This window comes from Myotis myotis, unplaced genomic scaffold, assembly GCF_014108235.1.
Source record: "Myotis myotis isolate mMyoMyo1 unplaced genomic scaffold, mMyoMyo1.p scaffold_m19_p_1, whole genome shotgun sequence".
Taxonomy (NCBI): Eukaryota; Metazoa; Chordata; class Mammalia; order Chiroptera; family Vespertilionidae; genus Myotis; species Myotis myotis.
This window is the reverse complement of record NW_023416313.1, coordinates 168,704,371-168,726,089: the sequence shown is the minus strand read 5'-3', so window position 1 is coordinate 168,726,089 and position 21,719 is coordinate 168,704,371. Positions and strand designations below refer to the sequence as shown.

General features: G+C 45.6%; 1 protein-coding gene across 2 annotated transcripts; it reads left to right on the top strand.

The window, feature by feature from the left end:
• Positions 1-1,298: 1,298 nt before the first annotated feature.
• Positions 1,299-18,340, top strand: LYSMD2 (LysM domain containing 2). Of its 2 annotated transcripts, none has more exons than XM_036301512.1 (3): positions 1,299-1,818; positions 14,806-15,137; positions 17,575-18,340. In XM_036301512.1, exons 1-3 carry the CDS (start codon positions 1,549-1,551, stop codon positions 17,615-17,617), a joined length of 645 nt encoding a protein of 214 aa, XP_036157405.1. In that variant the 5' UTR covers positions 1,299-1,548; the 3' UTR covers positions 17,618-18,340. The 2 variants fall into 2 exon arrangements, with proteins under 2 accessions (XP_036157405.1, XP_036157413.1); XM_036301520.1 differs by lacking the exon at positions 1,299-1,818 and adding an exon at positions 2,252-2,367.
• The last annotated feature ends 3,379 nt before the right edge of the window (positions 18,341-21,719 follow it).

Below are 21,719 nucleotides of genomic sequence, written 5' to 3'. Positions count from 1 at the left end.
GCCTGTATAGAAGCAATAAGACAAGTACATGACCCAAAGCACAAGTTAAATGCTAAACAAGAGGTACAAACCATCTTGGGATTCAGTGGAAAAATAATAACAATTGGACAGAAACATGGAGGATGTATTATTTGGGATAAGCCTTAGATTAAAAAAAAAAAAGTAGACAGAGAATATTGGAATAGTGTTACAGGCAGAGGGCATAGAATATATACAAGGCATGAAGGTAGAAAGAGTGGCAAGTTCACCTGGCTGTTTGGCAAGAGCGTATGGAGCACACAGGATGAGTTGTAGATTGGCGATGACCACAGCATGGATAATAAAAATGGAAAGAATAGCTTAAATGCCAGTATGAATTATGTTAATGCTGTCCATAGGGAGCCACTGAAGAATTTTTTATTGGAAGGGTGATGTGGGGACCACCTGCTCCTCTCCCATCATTTGTTCTGTCTCCTGAGCTCCAGGTCCTTTGTCTCTGTCCAGCACAGCAACATCTGGAAACTTCAGCCAATGAATCGAACTTCCGCTCTATCAGGTACCGCATCTTGGAGAGCTGTCCAAAGTACAACAGAAATCCGGGCCCTAGATTCTCTAGTCAATGAGCACCCTCTCTGTGTAGAACAATACCGCGTGCCAGAATGTTGAGAAGAGGGTGTTCAAGATGCAGAATACAGATAAGAGGTCATTGGTAGGTTTAATGAGAATACTTTGGGGAGTTATGATTTCAGGGTATTAAAGAGGAAACCAAGCCGATAAGAAAAAAAGGATGTGTACAGATAGTAAATTCTAAGCAGTGAGCCAGGAGAATAGACCGTAGCTAGTCAAATCTCAAGGCAGCCCAGGACTAAAATCGGTACTGGTGTGCAATGAAGGGTGAAGCCCAAACAACTGGAGGTTAGTTCGAGGTCACCCCCCAGGCCTTACAAGCACTATACTGGTGTAATGATGGAAGAACTAGACCCTCCAGGCTGTTGATATGGGCTTGGGAGGTTATGTGTGTTTCATGGTTTAATGTTTTCTGTGACTTAGACTTAGAGGTCACCCAGGGAGATGGAAGTACCCTTGGTGTGGAGAGAGCCTGAAGGTTTGAGAACGCTGGTGCCTGCTGGGGAAGCAATGAAGGGGACAGAGCAAAGCTTTGGTGTTTTGCTGTGGTCGCAGCGGGCTCTCACCGGGCTGCCCGCCTGGCGCAGCGATCCACCTGACGCGGAGGATACCTAAGCATAGGCCGCTCTTAGCCCCGTTTCTTCGCACCGCAGGGCCTCCCGGTCCCGGCGCGCAGGGTGGGGCGCGGGAGTCGGCCCGGCGCTGCGAGAGCTGGTTTCGCCCTCCGTCTGGCAGGTGCGCCCCGGAAAGGGGAAGGCGGGACGCGGGGGAGGGGGTGCCCGCCATGCCAACCCTGCAGCTTCTCGCCGCCGCCTCCAGCCCGCCGCCCCCGCGGCACTGCTGTCCGCAGCCTCAGTGAGGAGGAAGCGGGGGCGGCGGCGGCAGAGGCGGAGGCACCGCCCTCTTGGCCCGCGTCCCGACCTGGCGGCCTCCGCAGGACCCATGGCGGATTCCTCGCCGGCGCTGGCCCTGCGGGAAGGCAGCCCCCGCGCGCCCCGGCCCGCGGCCCTCTCGCCGCCGCCCCTGCGCTCGGGCCCGGAGCCGGAGGAGGCCGAGCTGTCGCTGAGCCTGGCCCGCACCAAGACCCGCTCGTATGGCAGCACCGCCAGCGTGCGGGCGCCGCTGTGCGCCGGCGTCATTGAGCGCCATGTGGAGCACCGCGTCCGCGCGGACGACACGCTGCAGGGCATCGCGCTCAAGTACGGAGTCACGGTGAGCAGGGCTGGCCGCGGGGCCGAGGGCAGGGATGGGGCGGAGGAAGGGGGGGGGGAGGGGGGCGTCTCAGGGCGGGACGTGCGAGTAATGGGGGCCGAGGAGGCAGCCATCTGTGCCCTGGAGGTTCTGCCTCCGTGCGCTCTGCTGGAGACAGAAATGGTCGCCAAAGCTGGTCCGGTAGCCAGAGGGGCGGGCCAGGTCGGTGCATCGAGTTCCCCGTGCCCTGCCCAGACCAGATCTGTCGCGTGAGGCAGGCCAAAGAGGACTGGGTTTTGGCATCACCCGGAGCTACGTTCAACCGATTTCCAGTTCTGTTCCTATCACCACGTATATAGTTACTCAAAGCCAAACTGACGTGTGGACGTGGGCAGGGAATTCTGTGTCAACATGCACTGTGATGAGCCAGGAATAGTAGTTGTTCCCGCAGGATGTTCTGGTTCGATCGATTATGCTTCTTTATTTAGAAGTGAAATGACACCCCTGCGCTCACTGGCAACTGCGAACGTGACACCTGTCGCTAGGCAGCAGCCAAGAACGGTGGTCTAGGTGAGCCGGAGAGCTGTGTTTATTAGAAATTTATAAGTGTGTGTGCCTTGGGCATATTGCGTTACACCTCTGGGAAGAACATGGAAACCTGAGGGAACATATTGTTTCATTAAAATTACTTATAATTAACTCTGAGCTATGTGATGGCCTTTGTGCATTTGAGTTCTGTATCAGTTTTCAGTGTTCTTTCCTGAAGCACCTTAGACAGCGAGGGGAAGAAAGGTGATCTTATCTATATCTGTCTCTTAAAGTGAAACTCTTTCTGGCCCTTCACCAGTAATAGAGACTGAGTAATGTGCATTTTGTACATGCAGGTTGGTATATGTTTTCCTAGCAGGTCCTTCTATCATTTAAACATTTTGAGAGCAGGGATCTTGCTGTGCAGGCGTACACTGACATCATGCCATAGATAGTCCTGTTCTTCCCTCAGAAGGAGTTTCTAAAGGTGAGCTTAGAACTACAGTTCTTATGTGCATTAGTGAGAACTGGTTTGGGTCAAAGCCAGAGGAAAGCAGAGTTGGCAAATAACAGTAGCTCTCTTTTGCTGAATGTCTGCTCTGTGCCAGGCATTGCATTTGTCCTGTTCCATCTTGTTTGATTTTCCAAATAAGCCTTGAGATAGGTGTAATTAATCTCCTTTATACAGATGAGAAGATGGATGAGGGGTAAGGATGTTTTCCAAGTATGCTTATTCAAGGAGACCAGCTTGAACCCACACAGTGATAAAGCATTTGCTTTTCTCTAGATATTATTTCCAATTTCCATCCATATGTTTATCCTAGACTTATCAAGAGCTCTCTTAGCATCTTGGTTGCTGAAGAAGGAAGGTCCTTTTGTCTGGTCTCTGTGGGTCATACCTACTAGGCCAGGGTGACTGCACCTAGGAACTCATGGTATCCAGAGAAATGGTATTTCCCTGGCCACTGCCCACATCAGTCTCTCTGTAACCACTGCCCTCCATGATTTCCCTTGACTTGCTTAGAGGTTCGAAACATCTGCTCACTGCAGGTCTCCACCTTGGACCAAATACCTTCTAAAAATAACCCCTGTTTTGCACTAATATAGATCCTGTTACTCATAACCTTATCATTGCTTTCTTTTAGTGTAAATCAGATTTTTCATTAGTTTTAGAAAGCCAATTTTAAGATGTTAAGCTGAAGTATGATGAATTGGGAACTATATAGTCTATGGCCATAATAGTCTTTTACAGGATTTCTCAACTGCAGCACTATTGATATTATAGACTGGATAATTCTTTGTTTGGAGTAAGGGGGCGGGAGGATTGTCCATGCATTGTAGGATGTTTTGCAGCATCTTTGACCTCTGCCTATACATGCTGGTAGAAGCCCCACCCCCATTCAGACATGGACAAATGTTCCCTGGGGAGAAACTCACTCTTGGTTGAGAGCCACTGGTTTATTACATATATATAATTTACTTTGGGCCCTGAACTATACAGCTGATGATGTTTTTAGACGCTCTTCCACTAGTTATGTAGAACCAATAAAAGCATGAATCCTGTAATCGTAAAGTGATATCCTTGCTTTAATTAAAATCTGCAGATATTAACTGGATTTACTCATTGTAAATTAAGATTTTTCAGTGGAAGCTAAAAAGGTAGAAAGGTTTTCTTCTTTCCATGACTGAGCAGAAAGAATTTGAATAAGTTTCTAATATTGACTATCAGGATCATCAATATATTTAAGCTATTGTTTAAAGGAGTAGGTAATGCAATGTTGGAGATTTAGAGACACAAGGCAGTGCACCTGGAAATTAAGAGTGAGTCCAGGTAAACTTAGACTTGAACATCCCATGTTTGCCAAGAGCAGAGCACAGCTCTGCAATCTTACTTAGCGGAGCAGGGACTCTGAGGGAAGCCTTTCTGCTGATGACAGCTCCCTTGCCACCCGGCTGGGAGTCCAAGCTGGACCTCAGTCCCTCAGTGGTAAAAGATATTTTAGGTAGAACTAGGTTCTCAGAGCACATACTCTGACAAGGAGTGAAGATGGAGACCTGGTTGCTAGTCCTGGGTTACTAGGGGGAGCAACCTGGAAGCTGGCTATCTGAAGTGGAACACAGTCAGTGGCCAGTAGCAGTGTACCAGTACATCCCATGATGTGGAGATAGATGTGTTCCTCAAACTTCCTGCATAGGAGAATGCCTTGGGACAGGGTACAAATAAAAGATTCTAGCTGACCTTGAACTTACTGGATCAGATTATCCAGAAAAGGGACCCAGGAATCTTCATTTTTTTTTTTTTATGCACGGCTTCTTTGCTTGTTCCCAAAGCACTGTCCCTTCTTGGGGCTTTTGCACTTGCTGTTCCATCTGTCTGGAACATTCTATTCCTGAGAGCTGCATGCAGGGACCCGTTCATGGCTGTGTGGCTGTGCGGTCATACAGGGCCTCATGCTTAGAAGAGCCCTATGCTTACAAGAGCCCTGCATTTGGTTTAATGCTCTGCTATTGCCATCTTGAAATTTTTAATCATTTGTGAACAAGCGCCCCACACTTGCACTTTTCACTGAGCCCTACAAATCATGTAGCTACTCGCTCCTTCACTGCCTTCAAGTCTTTGCTTTAATATCTCCTCCAGGAGGCCTTCCTGACTACTCTCTGTCAACTTGCAGCCCTCTTCCCCTTCCTGCCCTGCTTTTACAAACAGTATTTATCGTTCATCTAATTTTTCTTTTTTTTCCAGCTTCTATCTTTCTGATGATACATTAGTGAATAAATAAATATCCACGCCCCTCATGGAGGTTATATTTTAGTCAGTGGAGACAGTAAGTAAACAAAATACGTTATATGTCAGGTATTGATAAGCAAAATGAAAACAATTAAGCAGGGAAAGGATATAGGTGGCTGCAATGTAAAATTAGTATGGTCATGAAGACCTCACTGAGAAGGAGGTGATGGAGGGAGCCATGCAGATATCTGCGAAGAACATTCTAGGCAAAAGAAACAGTGAGTGGTGCAAAAGCCCCGAAGTGGGAACATAATCGACAAGTTTGGACCAGATCACTTAGGGCCATTGTAAGAACTTTGCTTTTTCCCTCCCCTCTGAATGAGTTGGGAAGCTTTGGCGGAGTTTGAACAGAAGAGTCTCGTGATCTCACTTATGCATTAAAAGGGTCACTCTGGCTGCTGCTTTGAGACTAGGCAGGGAGGGGGTGGCGGGGGTTGGTGAGGGTAATGGAGGTGGTGGGGTGAGTGCCAAGGCAGGGAGACCAGAGAGGATGGAGGCTTTGCAATAATGTAGGTCAGAGCATAGTAGCTTGAACCAAAGCAGTACAGAGGAAGTGGTGAAAATGATTGGGTTCTAGGTGATTTGTTGACATGCTATATACATTTTCTGCTTACTAGTTTACTGTTTCATTTGAGTATCTCTTCCATAGAGATGGACCATGGGATTCAGGAAGCTTCTCTATAGGAAATAAGAATGTGGACGTTTGAGAACCTGGCCAGGTCTGACACCCGATGGACTTCAGTTCTTCTGCCAGTGACTTAGGAAATATCTGATTGATTGATTGATTGATTGATTGATTTCAGAGAGGAAGGGAGGGGGAGATAGAGATAGAAACATCAATTATGAGAGATAATCACTGATCAACTGCCTCCTGCATGCCCCCTACTGGGGATCGAGCCTGCAACCTGAGCATGTGCCCTGGACTGGAATCGAACCCCGGACCCTCCAGTCCACAGGCCGATGTTTAATCCACTGAGCCAAACCAGCTGGGGCAACTTAGGAAATATCTTAACGACTCTTTCCACCATCCCTTTTAGTCATTCATAGATATTAATAACTAACATTCATTATTTTTTGAGCTACTTTTATTGAGTCTGGTTTGTTTGAGGCTCTGTGCTAGTATGCTGGGGCTACAAGATAATATATGCTGCCCTCTTTAAAAAAAAATATGTTTTAATTGATTTTTAGAGACAGAGGAAGGGAGAGCAATAGAGAGAGAGAAACAATGAGAGAGAAACATCATCAATTGGCTGCCTCCTACAGGCTCCCTACTAGGGATTGTGCCTGAAACCCTGGCATGTGCCCTGACCAGGAATCGAACCATGACCTCTTGGTTCCTAGGTTGACACTCAACCACTGAGCCACACTGGCTGGGCATGCTGTCCTCTTTTTATGCATAGTGAGTTTATCAGCTATTGCTTTCCATCAGCCTCTAGCTATGTGAGATGCCAGGTTGCTTATGTGATTTATTTCTGTATATTCTGTGTCTAGCCTGAGTCTGGAACACGGTGGGCCCTCCACATATGGGTGGGTTTAATTCACAGGAAAGCCTGACTGGTATGAAGTCACTAGCCCTGGAGTTGAGCAGATCCTTAAAGCTGGGGTCCAGCCTGAATGAGAGGTGCAGCCTGCTTGACTTGAATTGCTGCAGCTGGTAGTTGGTGCTTCTTTCCTCCCCTGTCCCCAGCATTGGGTCTTTATATTGAGTTAAATATACTAGTAGATTTAGGTGAGAGTATCTTTACCAGAGCAAGAGGTAGTAAGAAAGCGGGTCTGGGAAACTGAAACTCTTAGAGCTGAGTTGAGAAATTATTAGAGGTCAGATCTCAGCCATGAACTTGCTTGGGCTGGAATTTCCCTGGCTACTCTTACCTCCATTGAGACAGTAAGGCCCCTGCCTAACCTAGTAACTAGATTTAGCTATGGCTCTTGCGGTGACCCTACTCTTCTTAGTGGGACGCAAGCCTCTGGAGGAAAGTTACCAGCTTCAGGCAGCCACTGTGAACTCTTCATTTGAAATCTGCAAAAAAAACGTTCAGAGAACAGAATAGAAACTGAAAGTGGGTAGGAGGCAGGGAGGGGGGTGTTATTTGCATAAACCCTTTCTTCATCTCTTTGCTTTCCCTTGGCAACACGCCTGTGCTGTCCCTTCTCCAGAGGCCACATTGCCCTCAGTTACGTCCTGTGGTCCTGTCTCGTTTCATTACCAGCGTTTCTCTTTCCCTTCCAATGAGCTGCTAAGCCCCTCACTTAACACTTCCCCTAGCAAGAAGTCGCCTTGCTGAGAAAAGGTGAACTGACTGTCATTTTAGGGGGAACAAGTGTTAGGAGTTAGAAATGTAAATGTGTGTAAATCTTTCCAGTTTAGCCCCTGCTGCTGTTGGAAATCGTTGATGCTTGCTGGTCAAAGGGAAGAGAACCATAAATAAATAGTGCCACTTGTAGTGAGAGGTATGGTAAAGTAGCCTTTAATACTTTGGGGTTTTAATAGAGTCTCATGTATTCTTTTTTTTTTTTTTTAACAGCTTTATTGAGGAATAATATACATAGCACAAAAGTCACCCATCCTAAGTGTACAGTTCAAGGACTTTTAGTAAATTTACAGAGTTGTGCAACCACCACCAGAATCCAATTTTAGAACAGTTCCATCGCCCTGGAGAGATCCCTGTGCCCATTGCCCTTACTCCCTGTTCCCTTCTCCAGCCTTAGGCAACCACAAATCTACTTTCTAACCTATAGATTTGCCTTTCCTGGAAATCCTATATAATAAAAACCTAATATGCAGATTGTCCCCTCTACTGGGAGTTCGACCGGGAGTTCGACCAGGAGTTTGACCAGGGGATGGGGCTGGCAGGTGGCCAGGGGAAGGGAGGCGCCACTGGCCGGCAGCTGCTAGGAACCCTACCTGTGCATGAATTTTGTGCACTGGGCCTCTAGTTTCATCCAAATGGAATGTCATATGTTCTGAGATATGTGTGGAAAAGAAATAAATCTTTTCCCCCATTAGCACATGGCAGTGGAAGAGTCTGGTTGCCACCAAAACCTAGAACTTAACAGGGGACATTGGGGTGGGGTGAATACAGCACTTACTAGAAAATGATCTAGAGAGAATCCTATAATAGGTAAGTCTTTTCTGTAAAATGGTAATGAAATGAGAACTGTATATATATGTGAAAATATTCTGCAAGCCACACAATGTTATGTCAATGTTAGTTATTATGTACTAGAGGGCTGGTGCATGAAATTCGCTCTTGGGTAGGGTCCCTAGACCTGGCCAGTGATCAGAGCTGATTGGGGCCTTCCTTCCCCAGCTGCTATCTGCTGGCCAGGGCCTTCCTTCGGTCTACGCCACCCCCTGGTGGTCAGCGCATGTCATAGCCAGTGGCCAAACACCTGGTAGGTGGAACCTCTGAGGGGACAATTTGCATATTAGCCTTTTATTATATAGGACTAGAGGCCCAGTGCACAAAAATTTGTGCACTCGGAGGGGAGGAGGGGGGTCCCTCAGCCCAGCCTGTGCCCTCTCGCAGTCTGGGACCCCTCGGGAGATAACGACCTGCTGGCTTAGGCCTGCTCCTGGGTGGCAGAGGGCAGGCCCAATCCCTAGGTGCAGCCCCTGGTCGGGCTCAGAGCAGGGCTGATTGGGGAGTTGGGGCGCCGCCCCCATCATGCACAGAGCAGGGCGGATCAGGAGGTTGCGATGCCACCCTCAGTCACGCTCAGGGTAGGGCCAATTGGGGGGTTGGGGCACCGCCCCCTGTCACACTCAAGGCAGGGTCGATGGGGAGGTTGCAGCGCCACCCCCTGTCACGCACAGAGTAGGGCCAGTCAGAGGGTTGGGGTGCTGCCCCCTGTCACACACAGAGCAGGGCCCATCAGGGGGGTTGGGGCTCCATACCCTGTCACGCACAGAGCAGGGTCAATCAGGGGGTTGGGGAGCTCCCCCCATCACTCACAGAGTAGGGCTGATAGGGGAGTTGGGGCACCACCCCCTGTCACACACAGAGCAGGGCCAATCAGGGGGTTGGGGCACTGCCACTGTCACGCTCAGGGCAGGGCCGATGGGGAGGTTATGGCTCTACCCCATCACACACAGAGCAGGGCCCGTGGCGGGGGGGCGGGGGGTTGGGGCGCCGCACCCTGTGACACACAGAGCAGGGCCGATCAGGGGGTTGGGGCGCCTTCCCCTGTCAGGAGCAGAGCAGGGCGGATAGGGAGGTTGTGGCCCCGCCCCCTGTCACACACAGAGCCACAGGGCCATCAGAGGGTTTGGGCACTGCCCCTTGTCACGCTGATCCCAGTACTGGTGCTGGGAAGCCTCTCGGCTCTGCTGATCCCAGTGCTGGGAGGCCTCGAGGCTCCGCTAATCCCGGTGCTGGGAGGCATATTACCCTTTTACTATATAGGATAGAGGCCTGGTGCATGAGTGGGGGCCGGCTCATTTGCCCTGAAGGGTGTCCTGGATCAGGGTGGGGGTCCCCACTGGGGTGCCTGGCCAGCCTGGGTGAGGGGATGATGGCTGTTTGCAGCTGGTCACACACCCTTCAGGGTGGGGGTCTCCACTGGGGTTCCTGGCCAGTCTGGGTGAGGGGCTGAGGGCTGTTTTCAGGCTGGTGGGTGACTGAAACTCCCAACCGCTCCTTTTTTTCTTTTTCTTTTTTTTTTTTATTCTGGGCCAGCTTTAGTTCTGAGGCTTGGCTCCAGCTCTTAGGCCTGCTGAAATCAGGTATCTGGTTTGTTTGGGTTCTATAATCGAAACACTGTATCAACTCCAGCTCTGAGATCCTGGCTGGCTGAAAGCGGGTTTCTGGAATTTGTTTAGCTTCTATATTTGTTACAATGTTTCAAACTGCAAGCTCAGAGGCCGGCAAGGCAGGGGGGGAACGTTGGATTCCTCCGTCACTGAAGCAAGCAAGCCTCATGTTCGCTTCCAGCTGCCTGGCTGCTGGCTGCCATCTTGTCTGGCAGTTAATTTGCATATCACCCTGATTAGCCAATGGGAAGGGTAGTGGTCGTACGCTAATTACCATGTTTCTCTTTTATTAGATAGGATACTTAAATATCTTTAGAGGGTGTGTTTTTTTAAAAATATGTTTTTATTGATTTTAGAGAGAGGAAGGGAGAGGAAGAAAGAGAGAGAAACATCATTGATGAGAGTGAATTATTGATCAGCTCCCCTCCTGCACACCCCACACTGGGGATCAAGCCACAACCCGGGCATGTACCCTGACTGGTTATTGAACCGTGACCTCCTTGTTCAGAGGTTGACACTCAATCATTGAGTCATATGGGCCGGGCAAGGGTGTGTCCTTTTTAAGGAAAGGAGAGTGTTAATCTAAAAATAAAAGGCCTTGTAAAATGAGAGGCAACATGCATTTATTGAGATAAAAAAGGATAACTATTTGGGGAACATTAATTCAAGCAGAAGCTAAAATAATACTCCAATTAGGAGACAAAGGCATTTGTGAGAATGGGAAGGGGAACAATGATATCAACAGAAGCAAGACATTTTCATTGGTGCAGGTAACATAGTGATATTAATTCTAAACAATGTTTTAAATTTTTAGTCCAGTAGTCATAATAACTGCTTTCTTCTTTGCAAACAGTGTTTTGGGAAGCAATGTTGCTTTAGGCTCAGTCCAAAGGTTATTTTGCCCTGTTTTGAACATTCCAAGGTTTGAGCATAAGACATGCATAGCAGTTCAGCTGGTATGGCAGCTCCAGCTCCATTTTATTTATTTTTACTTATTTAAAAAATTTTTTGTTAATCCTCACCAAAGGATATTTTCCCATTGATTTTTGGGGAGAGTAGAAGAGAGAAAGACAGAGAGAAACATCCATGTGAGAGAAACACATCGATTGATTACCTTCTGCATGAGCCCTGGCCAGGGCCCGGGCAGGGAGAAGCTTGCAACCAAGGTTTGTGCCCTTGACCGGAATCGACCTGGGACCCTTTGGTCCACAGGCCGACGCTCTATCCACTGAGCCAAACTGGTTAGGGTGCCAGCTCCATTTTAAAGTGGTTCCATTTATATTATTATTGTTAAAGAGGAAGGAAAACATTTTGAAATTTGCATTCACGGTTAGGCAGGCAGCCTGATGACGCTGGCCAGAGTTGCCTTTGGGGAGAGTTCTTGGCCATGCTCGGCAGCTGCCCTCGAGCTACCTTTTGTGGGGGAAGTTCTGTGATTCCCCCCATAGTAAATTCACCTTTAGAGAAGGCATTTACAGGAGTCATTCTAAATAAATTGTTAAGGTGTTGATGGTACTTAATCTACCTAATTTTATCGTGGTTGACCTTGTGGCCACCCTATTAGCTCTTAATTATTCTGTAATCTGTATCTTAGTGACTAGACAGTAAACTTGGTTGAGTCATACTATTCAATCCTGACTAGAAAAGAGTTTTGAAATGAAAGTATTGGATTGCTATCCTTCTCCCTTACTCATTTGCCCCCAAGAAACAGAGGGTAGCTCTGGGTCACCTGGAAAAGGTCACACTTTCTATTCTCAGCATTCATTGGGTACTAGAAAATGCTAAACAGGTAAGATTGAGATAGCTGTAGAGTTTTCCAGGTCTTCCATGGATTGGATCATGATGCTTCATTTTATGTGAGGTGAAATTCCCAGAACATTAGGCCCATTTAGGCTCAGATAAAAGTATGAAATATTCCTAAAACATCACTGCATTGTTTGGGATTGTTTAGTCTCTTGTCAGTGCTACTGCAGTTCCTCCATAACTGGGCTTCCCTGATTCCACTGATGCCAATCCATTTTCCACAAAGTGATCTTTAACTGTAATCAAATAATTTCTGTCATTCCCTTCCTTCATCGTACAATGGCTTCCCATCACTTTTAAAATAAAACCCAAATGCCTTACCTTGGCACCCACAGGCTATGAAAGAGTTTGAGGTTGTAGAAACCTGTATTAAATTCTCACTTCTTCATCTGCCAGTTGTATTATGACTCCATGGGACATAACCTCTATGAACTTTGTAACCTTTATTAGTAAAGGGGAGATTCAAATACTCTATAGGGCATAAAAAAATGAGACACTGTATGTAAAGTACTCTCTCCCTCTTCTCCTTACCTGTCCCACTTCTGCCCATTCTTTAAGGTCCATTTAATGTCAAAAGAATCAATATCAGAACCCCATCTTCTCTGTGAGGCCTTTCTGAATGACCACAGCCCCAGCCTACACCATTCTTCCAAATTCTCATCATACTTATCTCTGTGCCACCTCCTGCATCCATTATGTTGACCAAATACAATTCAAGAGACACAAGAAGCACTAAACTAACACATAATCTTACCTAATAATAGACAAACATGCAAATTGACCATACCTTCGCTATGCCCACCAGCCAATCGGATGAATATGCAAATTAACCAAACAAAGATGGCAGTTAATTTGCATATGTAGGCGCCAGCGGCGATCGGAGTCTGCAATCAGAGCTGAGAGGTCCCCTGCCCAGGCCTAATGCCTAGGCCACAGGCGTTAGGCCTGGGCAGGGGCAGAGCCAGCGAACACAGGGAGCAGGGGTGGAGCCGGTGATGGTGGGGAGCAGGGGTGGAGCCGGAAATCACGGGGAGCAGGGAGGGAGCCGGTGATGGCGGGGAGCAGGGAGGGAGCCGGTGATCGCAGAGAGCTGGGGTTCCCCTGCCCAGGCCTAACACCTTGGCCAGAGGCGTTAGGCCTGGGCAGGGGTGGAGCCAGCGATCGCAGGGAGCAGGGGCAGAGCCAGTGATCATGTGGGCCCCCCAGCTCCTACAATCGTGGGCTCCACCCCTGCTCCACATGATCACAGGCCTAATGACTCAGCCAGAGGTGTTAGGCCTGGGCAGGGGCAGAGCGGGCGATTGGGGGGCAGGGGTCAAGCAGCAATTGGTGTGAACTACAGAGGAAACACCTTTTCTGACTGCTCATTGGCTAAGCTCCCTGTATGCCACTGGTAATATTCTTAGTAACTTGGGTAATAAGAATCCAATAAGGTGATCTAGGGTTTTTTACCACACTCCTGGAGAAAAAAAGGAAGGTCCACTGCTGGAGGGCTAAGAAATGTCATATCCTGCCCTAGCCGGTTTGGCTCAGTGGATAATGTCTCGGCCTGCCCACCGCAGGGTCTGGGTTCAATTCTGACCTAGGTTGCAGGCTCCTCCCTGGCACGGGCTCAGGTCAGGGCTCATGCAGGAGGCAACCAATCAAAGTGTTCCTCTCACTTTGATGTTTCTCTCCATCTTTCCCTTTCTCTTCCACATTCTCTAAAAATCAATGGAAACATATCCTCAGGTGAGGATAAAAAAAGAAAGAAAGAAAGAAAGAAAGAAAGAAAGAAAGAAAGAAAGAAAGAAAGAAAGAAAGAAAGAAATGTCATAGCCTATGAAAGACACATCTTGAAAATGCCTAAAAAAAGTTGTCATTTTTTCATGGTGACGGGACTGGAGTCTGTGTTGATGAAAAAACCTTGCTGGCTGCGGTGGCAGGCAGTGGCTGCAGCAGTGGGGTGATGGGGTTGGTGCCTTCCCCTGATCAGCCCAGTTGCCTCCCATAAAGGGAGGTCAGACTGTGGCTTAGGCCCGCTCCCCAAGGGGAGCAGGGAGCAGGGAGTAGGACATCCCCTGAGGGCTCCCAGTATGTGATAGGGGGCAGGCTGGGCTGAGGGACGCCCCCTCCAGTGCACAAATTTTTGTGCACCGGGCCTCTAGTCCTATGTAATAAAACCCTAATATGTAAATCGACCAAATGGCAGAACCACCAGTCTCTATGATGCGCACTGACCACCAGGGGGCAGACGCTCAATGCAGGAGCTGCCCCTTGGTGGTCAGTGTGCTCCCACAGGGGGAGCGCTGCTCAGCCAGAAGCCAGGCCCACGGCTGGTGAGTAAAAAAGTGGTGGCAGGAGCCTCTTCCGCCTCCATGGAAGGGCTATGGACCCCTCAGGGAGCAGGCCTAACCTGGCAGTCAGACATCCCCTGAGGGGTCCTGGACTGCAAGAGGGCGCAGGTCAGGCTGAGGGACCCACCCGTGCACAAATGTTGTGCACCAGGCCTCTAGTAGATCATAAAAAAATCAGATAATAGAAATGTTAAAATAAGAATGGAATTTATTAAATAAGTGCTGAAAATTCTGTATTTTTTTTTAACTTCAGGGATTTAAAACTGCTTGGTAAAAGCTGCCTTGTAGGGCAATTCATATAGTGGGGGGAAATTAGTCTTTTCAGCTTTAAAATTGAGAGACAGAGTTTCCTGACATCTCTTGAAATAACTGTGGGTATCTGGGGAGGTGGCAAAGCCAGAATTAAGAGTCTCAAACCCAGATAAAGCATTGTACACATTTTGCTCATGGATACTTTTGTTTTACTTTTTTAAAAAACATTTTTATTAATTTCAGAGAGGAAGGGAGAGGGAGAGAGAGAAACATCAATGATGAGAGGGAATCATTGATCGGCTGCCTCCTGCACACCCCCTACTGGGGATTGAGCCCACAACTCACGCATGTGCCCATGAATGGAATCGAACCCAGGACCCTTCAGTCCACAGGCTGATGCTCTATCCACTGAGCCAAACCAGCTAGGGCTATTTTACTTTTTAAATTTTGTTTTTATTTTATGGATATCTTTAGTTCTGTGTTGCGTAATAAGCCATATTTCTGGGTTTATTTATATGTAACTCTGTGTTTCCTTTTTTATATTTTAGATGGAACAGATTAAAAGGGCAAATAAACTGTTTACCAATGATTGCATATTTCTGAAGAAAACTTTGAACATCCCAGTTATTTCAGAGAAGCCTTTGCTGTTTAATGGACTTAACTCAATTGATTCTCCAGAAAGTGAAACTGTCCATGGCCTTGTTTCTCATGAAGAAGGGCTGGTAGCAGTTGTGGAAGACCCACCTTCTCCCAGTCCTCTGGCATCTCCTGTTCAGCCAGTGCCGCCCGAGGAAGTGTCAGCCAGAGATTTCCTGCAGAGACTCGACTTGCAGATTAAGTTATCAACACAGGCAGCCAGGAAACTAAAAGAAGAGAGCAGGTAAAAATATGCTGGTAAAATGTCAGACTGAATAAATTACTCTTAAGATGTTTACACTTGGTAAATTTTTATTTTTTTGCTTTAAAAATCTATGTTTTAATTCCAGAAAGGCATTTTTAATATATGAAAGATAAACAGTCATTGTATTCTGTATAAGGCTTGATCTGTTGTAATGCTTTGTCTGTGAGTTATTATAAAAACTAGAGGCCCGGTGCACGAAATTCATGCATTGGCGGGGGGGGAGGGGGCCCTCAGCCTGCGCCCTCTTGCAGTCTGGCGGGAGCCCTCGGGGGATGTCCAATTGCCGGCTTACGACCCCCCTAAGGGAGCAGGCCTAAGCCATCAGTTGGACATCCCTCTCACAGTCCAGGACTCCTCGCTCCTTACCGTCCACCTGCTCACTGCTCCTTACTGCTCAGCTTGCTGCTCCTTAGTGCTGCTGTGGAGGCAGGAGAGGATCCCGCCACCGCTGCTGCGCTCGCTAGTTGTGAGCCTGGCTTTTGGCTGAGGGGCGCTCCCCCTGTGGAAGCGCATTGACCACCAGGGGGCAACTCTTGCATTGAGTGTCTGTCCCCTGGTGGTCAGTGCGTATCATAGCGACTGACCAGTCGTTCTGGTAGTTCTGCCGTAACGGTTGCTTAGGCTTTTATTATATGGACTAGAGGCCTGGTGCACAAAAATTTGTGCACTTGGGGGGTCCCTCAGCCCAGCCTGTGCCCTCTTGCAGTCTGGGACCCCTTGGGGGATGACCACCTGCTGGCTTAGGCCTGTTCCCCGGGGGATTGGGCCTAAGCTGGCAGTCAGACATCCCTCTGGCAGCCCGGCAGCCCTCAGGGGATGTCCACTTGCCAGCGGGGAGCAGGCCTAAGCTGCAGTCGGACATCCTTAGCGCTGCTGAAGAGGCGGGAGAGGCTCCCACCACCACTGCTGTTCTGGCAGCCGTAAGCCTGGCTTGTGGCTGACCAGAGCTCCCCCTGTGGGAGTGCACTGACCACCTGCATTGAGCATCTGCCCCCTGGTGGTCAGTGTGTGTCATAGTGACCAGTCATTCCCAGTTGTTCTGCTGTTAGGGTCAGTTTGCATTATTGTATTATATAGGATAGAGGCCTGGTGCATGGGTGGGGGCCAGCTGGTTTGCCCTGAAGGGTATTCCGGATCAGGGTGGTGGTCCCATTGGGGTGCCTGGCCAGCCTGGGTGAGGGGCTGATGGCCATTTTCAGTCTGGCCATGCCCCCTGGCGACCCAAGCTCCCAGCCTCTCCTTTTTTTATTTTTTTATTTTATTTTTTTTCCAGTGCCTCCTTGAGTGGAGGCCATGGCGGGCTGGAAGCAGGTATCTGGGATTTATTTATCTTCTATAATTGAAACTTTGTAGCCTTGAGCAGAGTCCAGGGCCAGCCAGGGCAGGCGGGAAGCTTGGCTTCCTCCATCGCCAGGGGCAGCCCAAGCCTCCCGCTTGCTCCAGTTCTGTGGCCACCACCATCTTAGTTGGGTTAATTTGCATACTCACTCCTGATTGGCTGGTGGGCGTAGCTTGTGGGTGTAGTGGAGTGATGGAGTGACAGAGTGATGGTTAATTTGCATCTTTCTCTTTTATTAGTGTAGGTTTGCTTCTTTGCTTAGTAGCATAACTTGTCCAGCTAGGAATTCTGGGCAGCAGCCAAGTGGACACATGTAGTTGACACCTCCAAAGGAAGCAGTACCCTAGAGAATACTTTGTAAAATACTGATCCTTGTAAAATTTGCCAAAGACATTGTCCATTGTTTGTTTTCAGATGTTTCTTACATTGCTCGTGTGAGTTTTCTTCTTTGTTCTTTAATTTGGTACTACGGCAAACCTTTCTCTCTCCTGTAGAATTAGTTTCCTTCTTCCTTCCTGATTCCAAGAAGGGCAACCTTTCCTCTTTACCCTTATCAGAAAGGTTGCAACTGAAATTGATGCTCAGTTCAACCACTATAATATTTCTTATGGTTAAGATATTTGTAGCCATCTTTTCTTTAGTCCTGATTTTTTATTTCTATTTTATTCATCTTATTATATTTATCCCCTTTGTCATAGGCATTTCAAATCCTTTTGAGAAAGAAGTGAAATATTAAAAATATAAACAGATATAAATGAGAATATAATTAATTTATAATTTAATATAAATTTTATTACTTTATGCAAATGTAATAGAATATAAATAAATGTAAATATATAGCAAGTACTATTATTTTTTCCAATAACTGAGACACCAATAAAATGGAATCAGTAAGGTACACCTCAATGAGTATTTGTATTGCATACAACTTTTAATGCATGAACAATATTATAATTTGATAACACCTGCACTTCTTTGTCAAGTGGATATTAAGTTGTATGATAAATATGTGTTAGTTTTCTGAATACAGTTTTTAAACACTAGTTTATGCTATATTCCTTTTTTTTTCCTTTCCAGAGATGAAGATAATCCCTATGCAACTTCACTCTATCATAGCTAGATGATGCTATTGCACCTGGATTAAGAGATAATTGAATCATAAGGAGACCAACAACTGAAGATTCAAAAGCACCTCTTTTGGGTTCTCAGAGTGTACATCTTTAAATCACAATTAAGTAGTTCCGTTGCAGCTGCACTGAAGTGATTGGTTCCCTCTGGCTTTCTATAATTTTAAGTCTGCATTATGGCATGATAACAAAAGCTCATCACTTTTGTAGGTGCTGGTAGTTTTTAACCTTGCTTTTGTAAATACTAGTTGACATAAAGCATCAAAAACTACTTACATCAGGGGTCCTCAAACTACGGCCCGCGGGCCACATGCAAATACAAATATTGTATTTGTTCCTGTTTTGTTTTTTTACTTCAAAATAAGATATGTGCAGTGTGCATAGGAATTTGTTCATAGTTTTTTTTTTAAAACTATAGTCCGGCCCTCCAACGGTCTGAGGGACAGTGAACTGGCCCCCTGTTTAAAAAGTTTGAGGACCCCTGACTTACATAGTCAAGCTAAAAACATTGGTTTATCTCTTGAGAATTCCTAATTATGTGAAAAACATGGTTGCTGTTTGAGTGATGCGGACATTGCTGTGTTTATAATTAAGTGCTATATATATATATTTCAATATGTATTACATATTCTGTATTAATATAGAGAACCAAATTTTGTCTGCTATTTTGTACAAGTAAGCTACCAAAGTCTAAAAAAATAAACTATGTTTTTACATTTGAGTCTCCAATTTTTTTAACAAATGAGAAAATTTTTATTTTAAGTTATATTTTTGAAGTAGTGACAGCTTTTCCTCTACTTTTATGTTTTTTTATTATTTTAATTGCAATTTTGAAAAGTTTCAGTAATCTAAAAGCAAATCAATTGCAGTTACTAGTAACCTATGCACTATCATAATATTTGACTTAATGTGTTTCACATATAGTGAGAACATGGAATATGATCAATAGAAGAAAAAAGCAATACCATGGCCTGACACATTGATGACTTTTAGTTTAAATTTCATTGATTAGTCACTTTATAGAGTGTTTTGTAGTCACTGAATGAAGGGTTCAGTTTTTATAATTTCAATTGTTTTACTTTAATTATACGTATAGATTACAGCAGGAAACCTTAAGCAATACATTCTTTACAGTTAAATATGTTTTTGTCTCAATTTCTATTCAAATGTTGGGTTAAATAAATCTTTAAGCTTTCACAAAATTCTTCATATTTATTCCTTCCCAACATCCCAACAGGGATCTGCTTTTTGAGGGACAAAAAGGACCTTTCTTTCTTATCTTCCCCCCCCTTCTCCTTCCTGACTTTCTTCTCCATCTTGCTCCTCTAGGTCTTCCTTCCATTAAGCACGAAACTGTGCCCTTAAGTGCCAATGCATCAGAGCTCACCGAACCAACCTGTGAGGCATGAATGGGAAATGGTAGTTGTTTGTCCTTGTCTTGATTTTCTTGTTTGTTCACAATGTACATAATCCCTTGTGTGTTTATTGTTATTTATTTATGTTTTTAGAGAGAGAAGGGAGAGGGAGAGAGAGATAGAAACATTCACGAGAAAGAAACATTGATCAGCTGCCTCCTGCACGCTCCCCCACCTGGGGACTGAGCCTGCAGCCTGGGCATGTGCCCTGACTGGGAATTGAACCAGTGACCTCTTGGTGTCTGGGATGATGCTCAACCAGCTGAGCCACACCTGCCGGGTGTATTTTGGTGTTTTTTTTTTTTAATCTCATTTTTTACTTCATTTTTAAAAATGATAACATCTCGTTTTTATTTCTTGTTTTTTTTTTTCTCTCATGTTATTATCATCTATAATAGAGGGTGATCTCTTGATCATGCTTTGCTGTTTTCTTGTATCCTATTACCTGAATGATATGGAGTTAGTTGGAAGAGGAGAAAAACTAAAAGAATAAATGAAGGAAAACAGCTGTGTATATAAGACAAAGCTCTGGCCTCTATGGAGGCCCAGGAACTTAAAAAATGTAAACTTATCATGCTGTTCAACATAAACTTATCTGAAATATGAGAGTAACCCAAAATGCATAAATCCAAAAACATTATCCAAAGATTATAACATAAGCTGAAAATTGAAATTAAGACCACCATCTCAAAAACAGTTTTCTGAGTATTTTATTTTTGTGTAAGGGTCTCTCTTAGCAATTTCTAGCCAAAACATCTCTCTCCTTTTCCAAGTTATTAAAAACTTTGAATTGTGGCTACAGTAAAATTGCCGTGGATGGGTGTTGTTTAGTCCTTGCCTGCATGGGGAATCACTGGAAGAATGGACTGAGATAAAAAACCTGGGTTCTAGGTTCAGCTTTACCACTCCTTGGCCATATGAGTTTGAGCATATCCTGTGCCCATGTTTATGTTTTGCAAACCAGTTTTCTTACCTATAAAACAGGATTGAAGATCTCCCTTTTGTCTTGGGTATCAATAGTAGCTAATGAATGTCTGTGGGCTCAGAAAGTTACAATAAACTCACGAATTTCTTATTTTTAAAAATACTGCAGATATTTAGACGAGTTACAGAAAAGCAAATAGGTAAAATGCTTTCATCACAGCAAGTTTTTTCTCTCTTGATGTAGAAGCAGCCCATTTGGACTACAGGACATGGGGGAAGTAGTGCCAGTCACGTTACCAAGGATGACATTAAAACAAGTCTGATTCATCATGCTTTGGCAAGTGTAGTTTGCGCAAAGGTGTTTTTAGCTTCCTCTCACCACTTACCAATGAGTATTGGTAAGTAGAGTTAGAATAGATTACATAAAGAGTTGAGGTTTTTTGGCGTGCCAGACTTTGGTTTTTCTTTATTTTTGCAACTCTAGAGAGGATGGGAGGAGCAGCAGGGGTCTCCTACCCTGAAAACAGCCTCTTCCATTTTCCCTGTAAGTTCCCAGTCCTTACCAAAAACTAGATGCCAAGGAGGGGCATTTAAGACCAGTATCAGACGGCCTTTTAAAGTAGTGGCAGCTAATACACAAAGCATTATGTGATTTTTATGATTTTTCAACTGAAATATACAGGAAAATATGTAATTTATGCCGCATAACCCATTTTCAAAGCATTCTTTGCTTTGGGAACATTCTCCACTAACATTTCAGGAGGACCCTGGGCAAGTTGCGGTGGTGGCTGAGGAAGAGGATTTGCAGGGACCAGAGGTTTGATATTGTTTTCCTCCAGGGAACCTCAGCTAACCAGCTATGGTTCACATGGAAGGAAATGATTTTTATCTGGCCCTCTTGCCATCTGCTGAGAAATCCTGGCTTGGATCAAATCCAGTTTAGAAAACTCAGAGCTGGCATACATTTTTACCTCACTTTATGTAGTGTTTATGACCTCATTTTCTGCCTGGAGAGTACATAGTTATCTCTCAAATTTTTTTTAAAATTACTATTATTTTTTTTACTGATTGCAGAGAGGAAGGGAACGGGAGAGATAGAAACATCAATGATGACAGAGAATCATTGATTGGCTGCCTCCTGCACACCCCCTACTAAGGATTGAGCCTGCAACCCGGGCATGTGCCCTTGACTGGAATCGAACCCGGGACCCTTCAGTCCATAGGCCAATGCCCTATCCACTGAGCCAAACCAACTAGAGCTATAGTTATCCCTCATAATAAACAAAATCAATGTCTTAAAACTCACTAATAGAAAATATTGAGTGGGGGGAAATTGTTAATAAATCCAGAAAATCCTATGCCCATTTTCCAGGTTCCTTTTCGTGCTATTCGGCCTGATACAGAACTAGCAGGAAGAGCCGTAAGAAAAAAAAAAAAAAGGCAGCCTGGCTAGTGTAGCTCAGAAGTTGACCCATGCACCAGGAGGTTGCCAGTTTGATTCCTGGTCAGGGCACATGCCTGGGTTTTGGGCTTGATCCCCAGTAGAGGGCATGCAGGAGGCAGCTGATCAATTCATCGATGTTGATGTTTCTCTTTCATTGATGTTTCTATCTCTCCCTTTTCCTTCCTCCCTCTTTCAAATCAATAAAAACATATTTAAAATAAGAGAAAGTTACCTATTTAAAAAAAGCAAAGAAAAAAAGCAGGTAGCTTCCTTCAAGCTATAGAGGCTTTGAGGGAATGTGAATTTATTTCA